The 21,647-nt window shown below is 28.0% G+C and overlaps 1 protein-coding gene across 1 annotated transcript in view; it reads left to right on the plus strand.

The window, feature by feature from the left end:
• Positions 1–21,128, plus strand: part of trio (trio Rho guanine nucleotide exchange factor) — a 217,648-nt gene extending 196,520 nt beyond the window's left edge. Inside the window, exons 11-18 of the mRNA XM_075305861.1 lie at positions 9,939–9,998; positions 10,096–10,293; positions 10,375–10,514; positions 10,672–10,788; positions 14,094–14,283; positions 14,387–14,524; positions 14,743–14,994; positions 18,676–21,128. Coding sequence (XP_075161976.1) covers positions 9,939–9,998; positions 10,096–10,293; positions 10,375–10,514; positions 10,672–10,788; positions 14,094–14,283; positions 14,387–14,524; positions 14,743–14,994; positions 18,676–18,933 — 1,353 coding nt within the window. The 3' untranslated portion in view covers positions 18,934–21,128. The remainder of the gene's footprint in view (positions 1–9,938; positions 9,999–10,095; positions 10,294–10,374; positions 10,515–10,671; positions 10,789–14,093; positions 14,284–14,386; positions 14,525–14,742; positions 14,995–18,675) is intronic.
• Positions 21,129–21,647: the final 519 nt, after the last annotated feature.

Genomic DNA, 21,647 nt, shown 5'->3' on the forward strand with positions numbered 1-21,647 from the left:
AACAGTATTACAAGCGCTGGCATCGCGCCGATATCACAAAAATAAGTAAATATTTGTCGACAAATTCAAGAAAATTTATTAGACATAAATAATTTTTTTCACTTTTTAAAGAAAATTTTGTAGTTTGAGTTCAAAATTGCAAGAATGTCTTTAGTGACATACGAAGTTCATAATGGACACTTTTGTAGTAAAATTTACAAATTTGAAGAAATAATGAACTATTTTATGACAAATACGAATTTAGTAAATCTCCATCCTTAACTTGTGTATAATTTTTTCCCGTTTTTTAGTTCATTTAACTAACGTACGCAAAAAATTATTAGAGTAAATGAAACTTTCGCCAAATATAATAAGTTCATGAACTAAAATATAGTTAAATTGGCTTTAGTGATGTAGTGAGTTCACTTTTTTTTTGAGTGTATATACTTGTTTAATTTTTATAAAAATGTAAAATCGTAAATAGGTTTTCAAATTCTGGAGGGGGCTAAACTTTTTCTGGGGGGTCTAAGCCCCCTCCCCAGAGACCTTCCTACGCTTATGAATATATGTTTGCATCCAAGCATATTATATTTACAAAAATGTTATGTCCCAAACATAATATGTTCTAACATATTAACATATATGTCCCAAACAAATATTGTGTTAAAAAATTTGAGTTTCAAACATATAATTTTTACATCCAAACATATGAAAGACAGTCTTTTTTGTCCGTGTATTTATAGAAAATGCCCAAAACAAGACTACCCCAAAAAGATGAAAATTTCCCTCCCAAAAAAAAAACTATGGAAAATTATACACAAATTTTGAAAAATTCCACAAATCATTTATGAAAAATCAGCCATTAAATATAGTGGATATGTCCACATAAAACAGTATATTTTTCTTTTGCATCGGAATCTTCATCCATATCTAGGAAAAATACCTAAAAAAAAAAGAGAAAAATCCTAATATGAAGAAAAGATAAAAACTATTAAAATAATGGTGAGGAGTAATTTTTAATTCTTCTTAAATTTGAATTTAAAATTTTTCGAAAACCATGAAAATTTCCCATAAACTTTCACTAGTTCTCCAGAGCAGTGTTTAAGTTACCGCGGTGATCCCGTCAATCAAAAAATCAATCACATGTCCGATTTTTTTTTTTGTTATATACTATCTGCATAAAACAATAGATAAATCATTCTCACAGCCATGCGATATGGATAAATGTTTCTCAAAAAATCAAAAAAAAAACAAAAACACACAAAATAGAAAGAAGAAATTCAACAACCTTTTGTAGCGTTATCTATAAACAAATAAATACAAGGAAAACATACTACGTACCTCGCGATGAGTGGGCCAGCCGGAACGGACTGAACGCACGAAGATACCAAACTCACAAAAGCAAAAATTCTAAATTCATCCATTCAACGTGAAAAAAAAACTACATTTTGCAAAATTATAAACTTGATATTAAAATCAACATCTCATGCCGCATTCTGCAGTCAGTCCATTGTTTGATTTGCTTACGATGAAATGTGGTAGTGATCGACCGTGTGGTGTGCTGGGTGTTGTTTTTTTTTAAATAAATGCTAACTAATTCACCCATTTCTTATTTTGGAATATAAAGAAAAGTTTAATGTGACGCTGTTGTTATTTGTTCTTTTTATCTTAAAAAAAAAAAAAAAAAAAACAAATAAATTTCGTCAGTTTCGTTTTTGGTTGCAAAACAAAAAAGTTAACTCCCTCAACCATACAATTGTAGATAACAACAAAATGAGTTGTTTATTTCCCTTTCTACTGGTAGGTTGTAACTTCAATTGACACGGAATTCATTGCAAAAAAAAATCAAATAGTGAATTTTTAAAATATGTGAATTTTTCCCAAGTGTGTGTGTGTGTGTACGTGTTGCTTGCATGCCTAGAAATTAATTTTCAATCGAGTTTTGATACTTACTATCCATCCATCCATCACAAATCCATATAAGGCCCAAGCATTGCGGCACATATTTTGAATTTAAAGTGAAACGTAATAAATCTGGGTTTGCATATTCAAAGTCACGTTTATTGTGAAAAATAAATCATTTAAAAAAATTTTAGTTGTGATAAAATCCACTTTTTCTCCTTAACTATTGTGGCCATAGATATTTTAGTATGTACATTTATCTGAAGAATAAAATTAACTTGAGTAGCTAAGAGAATTAAAATAAAAAATAAAGTGAAAAAAAAACACAAATTTCAAGGCACCAAAAATTATAAAAAGCCAAACAATATTCAAGGCATCAAAAATCAAATAAAAAGAACCAAAGGTGTAAATTAATGAATATGAAAAAAAAAAATCTCAAAATCCACAAAAATAGAAATAAACAAGTATATACGGCCGTAAGTTCGGCCAGGCCGAATCTTATGTACCCTCCACCATGGATTGCGTAGGAACTTCTACTAAAGGCTGTCATCCACAATCGAATTACTTGGGTTGCGATAACACTTGCCGATGGCAAGGTATCGTAAAACTTTTTAACACTGTCTTCTAAATTGTAAGTTAGTCCATAAGGGGTATATATTAAACAAAAAAAAGCCGATTAAATACCTATATAATTCAGTTTGACAAAATTTTCTATAGAAATAAAATTTTGACAAAATTTTCTATAGAAATAAAAACTTGACAAAATTTTCTATAGAAATAAAATGTTGACAAAATTTTCTATGGAAGTAAAATGTTGACAAAATTTTCTATAGCAATAAAATTTTGACAAAATTTTCTATAGAAATAAAATGTTGACAAAATTTTCTATAGAAATAAAATGTTGACAAAATGTTCTATAGAAATAAAATGTTGACAAAATTTTCTACAGAAGCAAATTTTTTACAAAATTTTCTATAGAAATAAAATTTTGACAAAATTTTCTATGGAAATAAAATGTTGGCAAACATTGCTATAGAAATAAACTTTTTCCAAAACTTTCTATAGAAATGAAATTTTGACAAAACTTTCTATAGTAATAAAATTTGACAATTTTTACATGGCTGTTAGAGGCCATATACTAACGAAATGTACCAAATTTCAACCGCATCGGATGACTTTTGCTCCTCCAAGAGGCTCCGGAGGTCAAATCTGGGGATCGGTTTATATGGGAGCTATATATAATTATGGACCGATATGGACCAATTTTTGCATACTTGTTAGAGACCGTATACTAACATCAGGTACCCAATTTCAAACGGATCGGATGAATTTTGCCCCTCCAAGAGGCTCCGGAGGTCAAATCTGGGGATCGGTTTATATGGGAGCTATATATAATTATGGACCGATATGGACCAATTTTTGCATGGTTGTTAGAGACCATATACTAACACCACGTACTAAATTTCAATAGGATCGGATGAATTTTGCTCATCCAAGAGGCTCCAGAGTTCAAATCTGGGGATCGGTTTATATGGGAGCTATATATAATTATGAACCGATATGGACCAATTTTTGCATGCTTGTTAGAGACCGTATACTAACATCAGGTACCCAATTTCAAACGGATCGGATGAATTTTGCCCCTCCAAGAGGCTCCGGAGGTCAAATCTGGGGATCGGTTTATATGGGAGCTATATATAATTATGGACCGATATGGACCAATTTTTGCATGGTTGTTAGAGACCATATACTAACACCACGTACTAAATTTCAATAGGATCGGATGAATTTTGCTCATCCAAGAGGCTCCAGAGTTCAAATCTGGGGATCGGTTTATATGGGAGCTATATATATTTATGGACCGATATGGACCAATTTTTGCATGGTTGTTAGAGACCGTATACTAACATCAGGTACCAAATTTCAACCGGATCGGATGAATTTTGCCCCTCCAAGAGGCTCCGGAGGTCAAATCTGGGGATCGGTTTATATGGGGGCTATATATAATTATGGACCGATGTGGACCAATTTTTGCATGGTTGTTAGAGACCGTATACTTAGACCACGTACCAAATTTCAACCGGATCGGATGAATTTTGCTGCTCCGGAAGGCTCCGCAAGCCAAATTTGGGGATCGGTTTATATGGGGGCTATACGTAAACGTGGGCCGATATGGCCCATTTTCAATACCATCCGACCTACATCAATAACAACTACTTGTGCCAAGTTTCAAGTCGATAGCTAGTTTCGTTCGGAAGTTAGCGTGATTTCCACAGACGGACGGACAGCCGGACAGACGGACAGACGGACAGACGGACAGACGGACAGACGGACGGACGGACGGACATGCTTAGATCGACTCAGAATTTCACCACGACCCAGAATATATATACTTTATGGGGTCTTAGAGCAATATTTCGATGTGTTACAAACGGAATGACAAAGTTAATATACCCCCATCCTATGGTGGAGGGTATAAAAATTTAATAACAAAAATAAAACTAAAACAATTTGTGATTACACGAAGAGAAAAACATGGTTATGGTGACCACATTAAAAAAGGCTTATCATCATAAAAAATTAGGACCTATTTACATGACTAACATTTTAATATATTTTGTTGTCATAATTTTCAATTATGCTATTACTAAATATTATATGGTCAATGTTAAAAAAAAATTATCTCCAAGAAAACTAGTTTTCAAGTAAAAAAAATCATGACGATCGTACTCAAATTAATAATAATAATAATCTTTAATTGCACAGAAAAAAAAATCATGAAAATTTTTCCAATTAAAGTCTTAATTGATTTTTATAAAATATTCAATTAAAAATTTAATTGAGTCAACAAATTGTTTAATTGAAACAAAAATCAATCACAAAAATTAATAGTATCAATTAATTTTTCAATTGGATCAATAATTTTTTTAATTGGCTTTCAATTAATGTTTGATTTCTGTGATTGAAGACATTTCATTAAAAAATTAATTGGATCAATTAATTGAATCAGAAAAAAATTGTGTGTGGCTCTATGAGGGTGTTAGGCTCGAATGAATAATGCATCGAAAAAAGAGAAAATTTAACCAAATCATTTATGAAAACAAATCCCAATATAATAAAAAAAAAAAAAACTCATTAAACAGGACATTTTTCTTTCGCATCAAAATCTTCATCTTTATCTGTGCAAAAAAAAACTGAAAAGCTATGGCTCTAAATCTTGTAAAAAATTAATAAATAAATGCTAATAAAAATACATAACATACCACGAATGAAGAAAAAAATTAAAATTCCCCCCAAAAACCTAATATAGAAAATTCTTCAAAATTTGTGAAAAATTAACTAAATTATTAAAGAAAAAAGTTTGCTAATGCAATATTCACCCAATATAATAGAAAATTACTTTTTCGGAATCTTCAGCCTTATTAAAAATGTGCCCGAAAATTATGAATCAAATGATGAATACCCTCAAAAAATCCTCCATCTCCTCCAAAACTTAATATAAAAATTCTTCTAATGTTGTGAAATATTTTCCAAATCTCGAAAGAATTAATCCGCGGTTAAATATGCCCCCCTCCAATAGAATGAAAAATTTCTTATAATTTTGGACATTTTTCTTTTGCATCTTCTCCTTATCTACATAGAAAAAAAAATTTCACGAAAATTTTTCCAATTAAAATTTTAATTGAGTTTTAAAAAATATTCATTAAAAAATTTAATTGATTTAACAAATTTTCTAATTGAAACAAACATCAATCACAAAAATTAATAGTATCAATTAATTTTTTAATTGGATCAATAATTTTTTCATTGTGATTGAAGACATTTCAATTAAAAAAATATATATTTTATGGGTTCTAAAATCAATATTTCTGGTAGGCACATTTTTTGGCAGATCAAACTTATTATACCCTGACCACAATGTGGTTTAGGGTATAACAAGTACCCAGCAAAAAAAGCGTCGCCAAAAAAGTAATGAAAATGTTCTTTTTGGATCCGGAAGTTGTGTAAAATTGACGCAGAAGCGATGAATTTAACATGGGCTTGTCATAGGACGGAAGTTCTCCATTTCAACAGCCGTTGCGCTGAATTTGCATCACTTCTTTAGGTGTGATCCGAATTCAATGTTTTGGATGTAAATTAAACAATTCTGTGATATAAAATAATTTTTATAAGTTTTTATAATTTTTAATGGATTCTAACGCTTGTCGGAAACGTTTGTCCTCAAATATTTTCAAAAATTCACAATTTTTTCAGATTGGATTTAGCATTTTTTTCGACAAAATTTAAATGATTTGTACCATTTTATGAATTCTTACTCAGTTTTTAACCTATTTGAAACAAAAAAAGTTAAATCACCCATTAAAAGTATGAAAAAACCAAGTTATAAAATATTGAATTAAAAGAACTTCCTGGGTAGCTAAAATAAAGAACATCATTGGGAGTGCATCTTCTGGAAGAGCTTTTAAAATTGTACTTTGGAAGAACTTCCAAATTTTTTTGCTGGTTATATACGGCCGTAAGTTCGGCCATGCCGAAACTTATGTAGCCTCCACCATGGATTGCATAGAAACTTGTACTAAAGACTGTCACCCACAATCAAATTACTGGGGTTGCGATAACACTTGCCGATGGCAAGGTATCTTAAGACGGGATATACGAGTATATTAAACAAACAAAAAAAAAGCCGATTAAATACGTATATACCCAGCAAAAAAAAGCGTCGCCAAAAAAGTACTGAAAATTTTCTTTTTGGATCCGGAAGTGGTGCAAAATTGACTCAGAAGCGATGAATTTAACATGGACTTGTCATAGGACGGAAGTCCTCCATTTCAACAGCCGGTGCACTGAATTTGCATCACTTCTTTAGGTGTGATCCGAATTCAATGTTTTGGATGTAAATTAAAAAATTCTGTGATATTTTGTCATATAAATAATTTTTATAATTTTTTATAATTTTTAATGGATTCTAACGCTTGTCTGACGTTTGACCTCAAATATTTTCAAAAATGCACAATTTTTTCAGATTGGATTTAGCATTGTTTCGACAAAATTTTAATAATTTGTACCATTTTATGAATTCTTAAACTGTTTTTAACCAAATTGAAACAAAAAAGTTAAAATTACCCATTAAAAATATGAAAAAAAGTATGTTATAAAAAAGTGAATGAAAAGAACTTCCTGTGTAGTTAAAATAAAGAACATCATTGGGAGAACATCTTCTGGAAGTGCTTTTAAAGTTGTGCCTTTGGAAGAACTTCCAAATTTTTTTGCTGGGTAGTTCAGTTTGACAAAATTTTCTCTAGAAATAAAATTTTGACACAATTTTCTATAGTAATCAAATGTTGACAACATTTTCTATAGAAATAAAATTTTAACAAAATTTTCTATAGAAATAGAATTTTGACAAAACTTTCCATAGAAATACAAATTTGACAAAATTTTCTATAGAAATAAAATTTTGACAAAATTTTCTATAGAAATAAAATTTTGACAAAATTTTCTATAGAAATAAAATTTTGACAAAATTTTCTATGGAAATACAATTATGACAAAATTTTTTACAGAAATAAAAATTTGAGAAAATTTTCTGTAGTAATAAAATTTTGAGAAAATTTTCTATAGAAATAAAATTTTGGTAGATTATTTTGGGGAACGGCTATATATAACTATAGACCGATATGGACCAATTTTGGCATATTTCACCACGTACCAAATTTCAATCGGATCGGATGAATTTTACTCCTCCAAGGGCTTCGGATGTCAAATATGGGGATCGGTTTAAATATATATGGACCAATTTTTGCATGGTTGTCTCTAACATTTACTAACACCATGTACCACATTTCAACCGGATCGGATGAATTTTGCTCCTCCAAGAGCTCCGGAGTTCAAATCTGGGGATCGGTTTATATGGGGGCTACATATAATTATGGACCGATATGGACCAATTCCTGCCTGGTTGTTAGAGACCATATACCAGCACCATGTACCAAATTTCAACCGGATCGGATGAATTTTGCTCCTCCAAAGAGCTCCGGAGTTCAAATCTGGGGATCGGTTTATATGGGAGCTATATATAATTATGGACCGATATGAACCAATTTTTGCATGGTTGTTAGAGACCAAATACTAACATCACGTACCAAATTTCAACCGGATCGGATGAATTTTGCTCCTCTAAGAGGCTCAGGAGGTCAAATCTGGGGATCGGTTTATATGGGGGCTATATATAATTATGGACCGATATGGACCAATTTTTGCATGGTTGTTAGAGACCAAATACCAGCACCATGTACCAAATTTCAACCGGATCGGATGAATTTTGCTCCTCCAAAGAGCTCCGGAGTTCAAATCTGGGGATCGGTTTATATGGGAGCTATATATAATTATGGACCGATATGAACCAATTTTTGCATGGTTGTTAGAGACCAAATACTACCATCACGTACCAAATTTCAACCGGATCGGATGAATTTTGCTCCTCTAAGAGGCTCAGGAGGTCAAATCTGGGGATCGGTTTATATGGGGGCTATATATAATTATGGACCGATATGGACCAATTTTTGCATGGTTGTTAGAGACCATATACCAGCACCATGTACCAAATTTCAACCGGATCGGATGAATTTTGCTCCTCCAAAGAGCTCCGGAGTTCAAATCTGGGGGTCGGTTTATATGGGAGCTATATAAAGGGTGATTCTTTTGAGGTTAGGATTTTCATGCATTAGTATTTGACAGATCACGTGGGATTTCAGACATGGTGTCAAAGAGAAAGATGCTCAGTATGCTTTGACATTTCATCATGAATAGCCGAACGATCTGCCACAACGTCGAATTTTCAGTGAATGGGCCCTAGAAAAGTTGGCAGAAAATCCGCTTTTTTATCGACAAATTTTGTTCAGCGATGAGGCTCATTTCTGGTTGAATGGCTACGTAAATAAGCAAAATTGCCGCATTTGGAGTGAAGAGCAACCAGAAGCCGTTCAAGAACTGCCCATGCATCCCGAAAAATGCACTGTTTGGTGTGGTTTGTACGCTGGTGGAATCATTGGACCGTATTTTTTCAAAGATGCAACGTTACGGTGAATGGCGATCGCTATCGTTCGATGCTAACAAACTTTTTGTTGCCAAAAATGGAAGAACTGAACTTGGTTGACATGTGGTTTCAACAAGATGGCGCTACATGCCACACAGCTCGCGATTCTATGGCCATTTTGAGGGAAAACTTCGGAGAACAATTCATCTCAAGAAATGGACCGGTAAGTTGGCCACCAAGATCATGCGATTTGACGCCTTTAGACTATTTTTTGTGGGGCTACGTCAAGTCTAAAGTCTACAGAAATAAGCCAGCAACTATTCCAGCTTTGGAAGACAACATTTCCGAAGAAATTCGGGCTATTCCGGCCGAAATGCTCGAAAAAGTTGCCCAAAATTGGACTTTCCGAATGGACCACCTAAGACGCAGCCGCGGTCAACATTTAAATGAAATTATCTTCAAAAAGTAAATGTCATGGACCAATCTAACGTTTCAAATAAAGAACCGATGAGATTTTGCAAATTTTATGCATTTTTTTTTTTTTTTAAAGTTATCAAGCTCTTAACAAATCACCCTTTATAATTATGGACCGATATGAACCAATTTTTGCATGGTTGTTAGAGACCAAATACTAACATCACGTACCAAATTTCAACCGGATCGGATGAATTTTGCTCCTCTAAGAGGCTCAGGAGGTCAAATCTGGGGATCGGTTTATATGGGGGCTATATATAATTATGAACCGATATGGACCAATTTTTGCATGGTTGTTAGAGACCAAATTTCAACCGACCCAGAATATATATACTTTATGGGGTCTTAGAGCAATATTTCGATGTGTTACAAACGGAATGACAAAGTTAATATACCCCCCATCCTATGGTGGAGGGTATAAAAATGATGATGATGGGAAATGGCCTACTTAAAATTCCATATGAAAAATTATATAAATTAGAATATGTTGTTACCTTTATTTTGATTAATTTAATTCATATTTTCTCTTTTTTATTTTCTTTTGCAGGCCAGTTCAGGCAAAATGGATGGACTATCGGAGATTGAACAAATTGTAAAAGAAAAGACAGTAAGTATTAATGTACCCCCTTCCCTTTTATTGTATTATTATTATTATCATTTTTGTTTTGTTTATTAATTTCCAATCATTTCTTCAATTATTTTAGGAAAGACATGAAGAAAAATCAAAAATTCTCAGTGAATGCAGTAGTAATCGTAGCGGTGGCGCTACAGCCAATAATAGTAGTAACAATGATTGTACGGGTATTGCTATGGGATCGGAAACCATCGATACGATCTATCCGAGCTGTGACAATAACACCAATACAGCAGCACCAACATCATCAAGCGACAATAATGATGAAGTAAATTATAATTTTTAAAATATCATTTTGAATTTTATATAAACTTAAGCAAAAACCGTCCCCCCCTCCACTCAATCATAGACACATAACACAACACAACAGCATGCGGCCGAGGCAAATGATCATGATTCGTCTATACAAAAGCACAGGTTTCCTGCTCTAGCCGAACTTTTGTCGACGGAAGAAATGTATATTAAGGATTTGGGTGATATTGTTAATGGGTAAGTAAATAAAGCAAATAAAAAAACCTAAAAGGAAACAGAGGGATAAGGGGTCTCAAGAGACCCTATTTCTAAACTCCAAAAAAACAAAATACTATGTACAAATTTTTAAAATAATCTTCATGCTGATTAATTTGTTTCATTTATCTTTGTATAGGTATATAATGGAATTACGGAGTGTTAATAGTGAAATACCTTTGCCTAACGACTTGAGAGGACCCAAAGGACAAATTGTATTTGCCAATATTGAAGCCATCTATGAATGGCATCGAGAGTAAGTAAATATAGCTGTTTAACAGTTCATGAAGACCTATTTTACAGAACTCGAGAATAAAATGGGAAGGGCTTTCCGACATTTAAATTTTGAAGTTTAAAAAAACTTCGAATTTTGTCTTCGCCTCTTGCCATTATTGAAAAATAAACTATTGCCGAAAGCGACTTTTTGGATAAATATTTTTTTTTTACTTTTCTATCTTTTAATTAATTTTTATGGCTTTAAAAGTTCTTTAGCTTCGTTTTTGTTTCATAAAAAATCTATTAGTCTGGACATAATCGAAATAAAACATAGATTTTGGGCCACATTAATGGTGGTATAGTCGATTTTTTAAAACCATCAAAAATTTAAAAGAATTGGGAGATTACAAAACATAGATTTTTCGACCATGCAAATTTTGTGACCTTTGTTAAAAAATGTGTCCCGGGACAGACGAACAAACAACGCTAAATCGACTAAGGGTGCGGCATTCAACATTTTTGCAAGTCATTCTGTGCCAATTGAAGGCTATTCGACGCATGACCCATCAAATCAATGTTTTTTGTGCTCACAAATGCAGTTAGTTTGACCAGATGAGTGTAAGCCTACATTGTCGTGGTGAAGAGTGGTCCGTCTTTGAAGGTTGAATTCGTACCTCTAAGAATAATTTGTCCTGTGTTTTTCTAGTGGTACGATTCCAACATCTTCAGTTATTCCGTAAAAAACCAGACGATCATTTCCTTGGAAGTGCTACGAGCGCTATCAACTTTTGTTCGATTTGGCTCATCTTGAATTACCCATACAGTCGACTGATATTTACTTTCGGCCTCAGGCCACGGTTGCCACTCGAGCCAAAATTTGGAGAAAATTTTACCACAAAACTACCGAACAAAAAATCTTATTTTTGCAAAATTTTATTTCTTAAAAAATGTTGTCAATTTTTTTTATAAAAAATTTTCTAAAAATTTTATTTCTATACAAAAATTTTGTCAAAATTTTATTTCTATAGAAAATTTTCTCAATTTTTTTTTCCATTTCTGGGCTCAGACCACGGTTGCCACTCGAGCCTAAAATAATCTACCAAGATTTGGAGAAATCAAAAACTCTTATTTTACAAAATTTTATTTCTATAGAAAATGTTGTCAAAATTTTATTTCAATAGAAAATTTTGTCAAAATTTTATTTCTATAGAAAATTTTGTCAAAATTTTATTTCTATAGAAAATTTTGTCAAAATTTTATTTCTATAGAAAATTTTGCCAAAATTATATTTCTATAGAAAATTTTGTCAAAATTTTATTTCTATAGAAAATGTTGTTAAAATTTTATTTCTATAGAAAAATTTTATTTCTATAGAAAATTTCTTCAAAATTTTATTTCTACAGAAAATTGTGTCAAAATTTTATTTCCATAGAAAATTTTATCAAAATTTTATTTCTATAGAAAATTTTGTCAAAATTTTATTTCTATAGAAAATGTTGTTAAAATTGTATTTCTATAGAAAATTTTGTCAAAATTTTATTTCTATAGAAAATTTTCTCAAAATTTTATTGCTATTTATAAAAATTTCTCAAAACTTTATGTCTATAGAAAATTTTGCCAAAATTTTATTTCTATAGAAAATTTTGTCAAAATGTTTTAATTTTTATATATAATTATATCTCACCATACCTGGTTTGATCCAAAGTGGCCACAAACACACGTACACACGTCTATAAAATGTCAAAATTTTATTTCTATGAATATTTTATTTCTATAGAAAATTTTGTTAAAATTTTATTTCCATGGAAAATTTTGTCAAAATTTTTATTCTTTAGAAAATTTTGTCAAAATTTTATTTCTATAGAAAAATTTGTCAAAATTTTATTTCTATTTTTTTTTATTTCTATAGAAAATTTTGCCAAAATTTTATTTCTATAGAAAATTTCTTCAAAATTTTATTTCTATAGAAAATTTATAGAAAATTTTATCAAAATTTTATTTCTATGGAAAATGTTGTTAAAATTTTATTTCTATAGAAAATTTTGTCAAAATTTTATTTCTATAGAAAATTTTCTCAAAATTTTATTTCAATGGAATATTTTCTCAAAATTTTATTGCTATAGAGAAAAATTTCTCAAAATTTTATGTCTATAGAAAATTTTGCCAAAAATTTTTTTCTATAGAAAATGTTGTCAAAATGTTATAATTATTATATATAATTATATCTCATCATACCTGGTTTGATCCAAAGTGGCCACAAACACACGTCTATAAAATGTCAAAAATTTATTTCTATGAATATTTTATTTCTATAGAAAATTTTGTTAAAATTTTATTTCTATTGAAAAATATGTCAAAATTTTATTTCTATAGAAAAAAATTGTCAAAATTTTATGTCTATAGAAAAATTTGTCAAAATTTTAGTTCTATAGAAAATTTGTGAAGTATCTGTTAGTAGAAGAGGAATAATTTGCAAAATCTACCAAAACATCAAGAACTCTACCAATCTACCAAACAGTAAAAAATCTACCATTTTTGGTAGAAACCTACTAACTTTGGCAACCATGGCTCAGACTCGTAAATCCATGACTCATAACCTATCACAATGTCATAGACGTTCGAAGCACCGAGATAATATTTTTGGAGCATTTCTTTTGACCAAATCGAGCGATTGACAAATTGTGTGAGATCTAACGCGAACAAATTTTTGTGACAGTCCATGCAACTGGTCCCACTAAGCCTAAGGTTGTCTAATCTCACGATAGCTCACATCACCATCTTGCAATATCAGTTGGCGCATAGCATCAATGGTATCCGCAACAACTGATTTTGGACGACTCTCAGGAAATTCGTCTTACAGTGAAATACGACCTCGATACCATCGATAAACACTGGTCCTTGAAGGAGCTTCATCGCCAAAACTTGAATTAAGTTAATCGATGATGTTGAAAATTGTAAAAAATATGTACGATTTAATTCCATTTTTTTGGCGAGATGAATGTTTTAAGTCGTTGTAAACAACGCTGCTTTAATTTCCCCTTTTCTACTCATACAAAAAAATTCTGATTCAATCACCAAATTAATTGATCCAATTAATTTTATAATTGAAATGTTTTCTATCACCGAAATAATAGTATCAATTAAAAAATTGACTCTATTAATTTTTGTGATTGTTTTTTGTTTCAGTTAAAAAATTTGTTGAATCAATTAAATTTTTAATTGAATAGTTTTTAAACTCAATTAAGACTTTAATTGGAAAAATTTTCGTAAAATTTTGTTCAGATAATTGAAATTAATCTTAAAATTTTTCCATTTTTCTTCCCATTTATTATTACTATTATTTAGCTATTTTCTTAAGGCCTTGGTACAAAGCCAAAAAACTCCTGCTGAATTGGGTACCATGATTAAACGCTATGAGAATAAATTCCAAATGTATATAACCTATTGCAATAATAAACCTAAATCGGAACATATTGTCACAGAACATGCTCAATATTTTGATTTAGTGCGACAGAAATTAGGTCATCGCCTGGATGTAAGTATATCCCTTCTTGTGATAAGTGTCTAGCAAATTAACGTCAATTTCTCCCATTTTCTTATTCATTCAAATATTATTCAATACCTCAAAAAAAAAATAGCTAAGTGATCTGCTCATAAAACCTGTGCAAAGATTAACCAAATATGTCCTACTTTTGAACACCATAACAAAACAAATTGAACAAGCTGGAATGGTTGAGGATATTGCCTGCATGAAAGAAGCTTGTAATGTAATGAATGTAAGTATGAGATAATATTTATTTAGATTTAACTATGGTAACCGCATACCTTGTTTTTCGAATGTAGAAGAAAAATAGGTAACATATTTAATTTTTTTTTTTTTTATATGAAACGACCAACGACAAATAGTCGAGGGCGTTATTCATCAGTATTTTTTTTATTTTACCACATTTTTTATAAACGATTTTATTTATTTTTCCTTTTTTGTCTTTTCTAGGCCATATGCAAAGATGTTAATGACATCATGGTTCTGAGGCGTCTCAAAAATTTCGATGGTAATATAACGGCCCAAGGTAAATTGCTTTTACATGGCCCTCTTACCTGCTTGGAGAATGGGAAAAATGCCACGGAACGAAAAATGCGTGAATTGCATGTATTTCTCTTTGATCAGGGGATATTTTTCACCGAAAGACATAATTCGAAAATACAATTTACCAGTCCTACCTACATATATCGATCACATATTCAAGTAAGTATACAAAAAACTAAAGAAAACAATTTCAACAAAAATAAGTCGGCTATCGACAGCAATAATTTTGAAGTCAAAATTTTATTTCTATCGAAAATTTTGTCAAAATTTTATTTCTATAGAAAATTTTGTCAAAATTTTATTTTATAGAAAATTTTTTCAAAATTTTATTTCTATAGAAAATTTTTTCAAAATTTTATTTTTATAGCAAATTTTGCCAAAATTTTATTACTATAGAAAATTTTATCAAAATTTTATTTCTATAGAAAATTTTATCAAAATTTTATTTCTATAGAAAATTTTGTCAAAATTTTATTTCTATAGAAAATTTTTCCAAAATTTTATTTCTATAGAAAAATTTTCAATTTTGTTTTTCTTTAGAAAATTTTGTTAAAATTTTATTTCTATAGAAAATTTTGTCAATGCTTCATTTATATAGAAAATTTTGTCAACATTTTATTTCTAGAGAACATTTTGTCAAAATTTTATTTCAATAGAAACTTTTGTCAAAATTTTATTTCTATAGAAAATAAAAAAAATTGGCAAAATTTTATTTCTATAGAAAATTTTGTCAATGTTTTATTTCTATAGGAAATTTTGTCGAAATTTTATTTCTATAGAAAATTTTGTCAAAATTTTATTTCTAAAGAAAATTTTGTCAAAATGTTATTTCTATAGAAAATTTTGTCAAAATGTTATTTCTTTCGAAAATTTTGTCAAAATTTTGTTTCTATCGAAAATTTTGTCAAAATTTTATTTCTATAGACAATTTGGCAAAATTTTATTTCTATCGAACATTTTGTCAACATTTTATTTCTATAGACAATTTTGTCAACATTTTATTTCTATAGAAAATTTTGTTAAAATTTTATTTCTATAGAAAATTTTGTAAAAATTTGCAGTCTATAGGGCTTTGCCCAAATAAATTTGACAAGCTTACTTTTCCTCTGTTGGTTAAGCTACACTTGTAATTTTATTTCTATAGAAAATTTTGTCAAAATTTTATTTCTATAGAAAATTTTGTCAAAATTTTATTTCTATAGGAAATTTTGTCAAAATTTTATTTCTATAGAAAATTTTGTCAAAATTTTATTTCTATAGAAAATTTTGTCAAAATTTTATTTCTATAGAAAATTTTGTCAAAATTTTATTTCTATAGAAAATTTTGTCAAAATTTTATTTCTATAGACAATTTTGTCAAAATTTTATTTCTATAGAAAATTTTGTCAAAATTTTATTTCTATAGAAATTTTTGTCAAAATTTTATTTCTATAGAAAATTTTGTCAAAATTTTATTTCTATAGAAAATTTTGTCAAAATTTTATTTCTATAGAAAATTTTGTCAAAATTTTATTTCTATAGAAAATTTTGTCAAAATTTTATTTCTATAGAAAATTTTGTCAAAATTTTATTTCTATAGAAAATTTTGTCAAAATTTTATTTCTATAGAAAATTTTGTCAAAATTTTATTTCTATAGAAAATTTTGTCAAAATTTTATTTCTATAGAAAATTTTGTCAAAATTTTATTTCTATAGAAAATTTTGTCAAAATTTTATTTCTATAGACAATTTTGTCAAAATTATATTTCTATAGAAAATTTTATCAAAATTTTATTTCTATAGAAAATTTTATCAAAATTTTATTTCTATAGAAAATTTTTCCAAAATTTTATTTCTATAGAAAAATTTAAAATTTTGTTTCTTTAGAAAATTTTGTCAAAATTTTATTTCTATAGGAAATTTTGTCAAAATTTTATTTCTATAGAAAATTTTGTCAAAATTTTATTTCTATAGAAAATTTTGTCAAAATTTTATTTCTATAGAACATTTTTTCAAAATTTTATTTCTATAGAAAATTTTATTAAAATTTTATTTTTATAGAAAATTTTGTCAAAATTGTATTTTTATAGAAAATTTTATTAAAATTTTATTTCTATAAAAAATTTTGTCAAAATTTTATTTCTATAGAAAATTTTGTCAAAATTTTATTTCTATAGAAAATTTTGTCAAAATTTTATTTCTATTGAAAATTTTGTCAAAATTTTATTTCTATAGACAATTTTGTCAAAATTTTATTTCTATAGAACATTTTTTCAAAATTTTATTTCTATAGAAAATTTTGTTAAAATTTTATTTTTATAGAAAATTTTGTCAAAATTTTATTTCTATAGAAAATTTTGTCAAAATTTTATTTCTATAGAAAATTTTGTTAAAATTTTATTTTTATAGAAAATTTTGTCAAAACTTTATTTCTATAGGAAATTTTGTCAAAATTTTATTTCTATAGAAAATTTTGTCAAAATTTTATTTCTATAGGAAATTTAGTCAAAATTTTATTTCTATAGGAAATGTTGTCAAAACTTTATTTCTATAGAAAATTTTGTCAAAATTTTATTTCTATAGAAAATTTTGTCAAAATTTTATTTCTATAGAAAATTTTATCAAAGTTTTATTTCTATAGAAAATCTAAATCTGTCCATAAATCGCGATTAATAATTGTAAAATTAGATATAATGCATTTGGACGTTAATTGCCAGTTTCGGTATCAGGCTAACATGAAATATAATAAGCAACGAAGAGCCCGTCGTAAAACTATAGGAAATTTTGTCAAAATTTTATTTCTATAGAAAATTTTGTCAAAATTTTATTTCTATAGAAAATTTTGTAAAAATTTTATTTCTATAGAAAAATTTATCAATATTTTATTTCAATAGAAATTTTTTCCAAAATTTTACTTCTTTAGAAAATCTTTTCCAAAATTTTACTTCTATAGAAAATGTTGTCAAAATTTTATTTCTATATGAAGTTTTTTTCAAAATTTTATTTCTATAGAAAATTTTGTTAAAATTTTATTTTATAGAAAATTTTGTCAAAATTTTATTTCTATAGAAAATTTTGCCAAAATTTTATTTCTATAGAAAATTTTGTTAAAATTTTATTTTTATAGAAAATTTTGTCAAAACTTTATTTCTATAGGAAATTTTGTCAAAATTTTATTTCTATAGAAAATTTTGTCAAAATTTTATTTCTATAGAAAATTTTGTCAAAATTTTATTTCTATAGAAAATTTTGTGAAAATTTTATTTCTATAGAAAATTTTGTCAAAACTTTATTTCTATAGAAAATTTTGTCAAAATTTTATTTCTATAGAAAATTTTGTCAAAATTTTATTTTTATAGAAAATTTTGTCAAAACTTTATTTCTATAGGAAATTTTGTCAAAATTTTATTTCTATAGAAAATTTTGTGAAAATTTTATTTCTATAGAAAATTTTGTCAAAATTTTATTTCTATAGGAAATTTTGTCAAAATTTTATTTCTATAGGAAATTTTGTCCAAATTTTATTTCTATAGAAAATTTTATTTCTATAGAACATTTTTTCAAAATTTTATTTCTATAGAAAATTTTGTTAAAATTTTATTTTTATAGAAAATTTTGTCAAAATTTTATTTCTATAGAAAATTTTGTCAAAATTTTATTTCTATAGAAAATTCTGTCAAAATTTAACTCGAAATCAATAACAAAATCCTTAAGGGTAGGTCAAAATCTTGGATCCAAGTGATGTTTTTTTTTTTGAGTCCAGTTAAACGTCTCCAACCAAGAGGTTTCATTGTATACATTTATTTATTGTTTTATTATTTGTTACTAAAATCTATTTTATTGTCTCTCTTTTGGTTATAGGTTAACAAAATGCAATTGGAAGAATTACCTAATAATCGTTTCCTGCTAAAATCCATTGATCCCAATCGACCAGATTTAAATATGATATGCTATGCAGCCACAATCGATTCACATCGTGAATGGTTGGATACCATACGCAAACAATTACAATTTCAACATGATTTTCTTAATGCCCTAATAAGGCCCATTGCCTATCAGCAGCAGCAACAACAACAGCAGCAGCAACAACAAACCAAATTAAATCACGAGCAGCTATAGCTAAATAATGATTATTGAAATAAATAACAAAACAAATCAATCAATCAATGGCTCCAGCATAGCATAGTTTGCAACAACATCCAAGAATCAGAACAACAACAGCACTAGAATACTTTGGAAAAATAATGGTAGTGATTACATTAAGCTCTAAAATTCACTACAACTAAGAGAAAATCAATCCAAACAAAAAAAAAACAAAAGTCAAAACGTTTCCACCTTTGTTCCCAAGAAAATCTATATCTTTTAATTTGAAAACAATTTGGGGGACAAACCAGAAAACTATTAGAAAAAATACAAAAAAAATATAAATTAACTATATTTTGTGGATTTGCAATCAAAAGAAACAAAAACTCAACATTTTAAATGTGCACTCTAAATTATAAAAAAAAGAAAAACTCAATATTAGAAGAAACAAAATCAATTTACCAAATCGACAAAAAACAACAACAACAATCCAGAATATTTATGCAAACTTTATGTGTGCTCAGTTATTATACTCAGTTAACAAAAATTATAAAGTAGAAGGAAGAACAAGCAAAAAAAAAAATAATTAAAAAACCTTCCCCTTTCTCCACCCCTTATTATATATAACAAAACTATTACAACAACAACAAATTGTTCTAATGTAAATTATTAAAAGAAAAAAAACAAACAAACAAATCTATGTTTAGTCGTATTCAACCAAACAACCTATCATCAAAATCAATCACATTCATATGGTATATGTGGAATCATATGGTAACCTAACCTAATACATTAAAAATATATATATATATATAGTTTTGTATGTTGTTGGCAGGAAGAACAAGAATAAACCAAGGGTGTGGGGGATGAGTTGAAATTGCATTCTGCGACAAGACATAACAAAACTCGTTAGAATGAATGAATGTAGGCGAATTACAAAAAAATGAAGAAGTATTACTTCAATGCAATTTAAAGTTGTCTTTTTTTACAATTAATTTTAATTTTTTTAACATTATTGTATGTTTATTTTTTTATGTTTTAAGAGTCAACCGGCCGGCCAGTTAGCCATGTCGCTCCCAGTCATATAGAAATAAGAAAGAGAAAAAAATTCCCCCAGCTTATAAAAATTAAAAAAAGGACCAGACACTCTATATAGATATACAAAGTTACAAGAATGACACTAGAGATGTGTATAAAAACAAAAGAAATAAATAAACAAAAAGAAAAAAAAAGAACAGGCAGATAAATCAAATTTACAAGAAGAAAAAAACGATAAAAAGTATTTAAAGTAATGGCCATAATTTTAGCTTATACTAAATAGGTTTTGCTTCAATCAATTAAAAAGAAATATGTACATATATGTTTTCCACAAATTAATGTAACATTTTGTAAGCTTCCAATAAACCTAACAAACTTACCACACTCTGTAAACCGGACACCTCTAAAAAGTGGACAAGTGAACCGTGAGCAACCTCTCATAAGTAGACACCTCCCAAATGTGGACAATATTAAGGCTACACACAGAAAAAATATCGCCAAATAAAATTTGAAATTGGATTAAAAAAAAAATATTCAATAATAAAAATTTAATTGGTTCAACAAATTTTTTAATTGAAACAAAAATTAATCACAACAATTAATTGTATCAATTATTTTTTGTAATTGGAACAATTCATTTTTTTAATTGACTTTGATGATTGATACTATCATAGAAGATATTTCAATTAAAAATTAATTGGATCAACTTAATTCGTGATTGAAGACATAAAATATTTCTTTTTTTTATTTTTTTTTTCTGTGTACCTTAAGTGTCCACTTCTGAGAGAATTGTAATGTATTTCCAAATTTTTTTTTGAATTCAAGTACAGTGAAACCTCTAAAAGGTGGACACTCACGCTCACCTAAATTTTGTCCATCTTTGAACGGTGTCCAGGTATGAGAGGTTAATTTTAATGTGTTAATATAGCAAACGTCCAGTTTTCAGAGTGTCCTAGTTTGTAATTTTTAAAGTCAGCTGCATTTATGTTGAAAGTGAGACTTACCCTCAAATTGATCTCTCTTGTGATTATGAGGCTGTTAGAAATTATGTAAAAATTAAATCTTTTTCAAATTAAAAACAAAATATTTTAAAAATTGGAATTTTTAGTAAATTCGTTATGTAAATTTTTTACTCTTAAAAAAATCATCAAAATCTGATTAGTAAAACATCGAATTTTCAATTAAAAAAAAAACATGATAAAGAAAAATCTGTAATTTGAAAAGATGGAAATTGTGTTTTAATTTTCGAACATTATAATTTTGCAACTATGACAACAATTTTTTTTTTAACTTCTGATTGGTACAAACATCGAATTTTCAATTAAAAAAAAAAAAAACAAGGCAAAGAAAAATGTGTATTTTCAAAATATGGAAATTTTGACTTTTTCAATTGTTATGATTTTCGAACATTTAAAATTTTTCAACTATGACAACAAAATCGTTTGGGAAAAATTAAAAAAATAGAATGAATCAATTATGACAAGCAATTCCACCAAGAAAAGAAAAAATAAAGCGACTTTTGGATCCATATATATATATTTTTTTAAATGAGTCAACAAAATCTTTAAACGAAATTATATAAATATTTTATTTTCTCATTTGAATATATTCATATAAATAAATGATCATTTATTTTTTTCCTATAAACACAATATCATTTATTTATTATTAAATTATCATTTTATTACTCACATATATCACAATAATTAATG

Source organism: Haematobia irritans, chromosome 4, assembly GCF_050003625.1.
Source record: "Haematobia irritans isolate KBUSLIRL chromosome 4, ASM5000362v1, whole genome shotgun sequence".
NCBI classification, from domain to species: domain Eukaryota; kingdom Metazoa; phylum Arthropoda; class Insecta; order Diptera; family Muscidae; genus Haematobia; species Haematobia irritans.